Below are 461 nucleotides of genomic sequence, written 5' to 3' on the forward strand. Positions count from 1 at the left end.
TAATTAATTTTAATTTTTAAATTTAAATTTTTTAATCAATTTTTTTAAAAAAAAGTTTTAAAATGTTAATTAATAAGTAAAATTTTATTCCATTTTAATTGTGGCCACACCTCACCTGCACTATGTTGAGTAGGGGGGATGTGAGTGAGGGGCTCTCCAGATGAGAAATGACACAGCCAGGTCTTGCCCTGGGTGGTTTTTTTTTCCACAGCTGCTGAGGACATGGAAATGCAAGAACTCCTCACCAAGAAGCTGCTGGCAGAGTGGAGTTCAGCTGCCGTGGCCTTCAAGGGCTTTGTGGTGGGCACCCACGTGAGGATGAACTTGTAAAGCAGGGAAAAGAGTTGGGAAAATCATTTCCAGCCTGCCACACTCAGCAAGAGCCTCAGAGATCATTTAAAGTGGATGGAAAATGAGGAGAAGACAAAAAAAGGATTTAATTTAATCCTGTGCCGGGTCTG

General features: G+C 40.6%; 1 protein-coding gene across 1 annotated transcript in view; it reads left to right on the forward strand.

The window, feature by feature from the left end:
• The first annotated feature begins 222 nt into the window (after positions 1–222).
• MAPKAPK2 (MAPK activated protein kinase 2) overlaps positions 223–461 on the forward strand; it is a 46,393-nt gene continuing 46,154 nt past the window's right edge. The window contains exon 1 of the mRNA XM_005428129.2: positions 223–312. Within this exon, the coding sequence (XP_005428186.1) occupies positions 223–312 (90 nt within the window). The remainder of the gene's footprint in view (positions 313–461) is intronic.

Source organism: Geospiza fortis, unplaced genomic scaffold, assembly GCF_000277835.1.
Source record: "Geospiza fortis unplaced genomic scaffold, GeoFor_1.0 scaffold391, whole genome shotgun sequence".
In the NCBI taxonomy this organism is placed as follows: Eukaryota; Metazoa; Chordata; class Aves; order Passeriformes; family Thraupidae; genus Geospiza; species Geospiza fortis.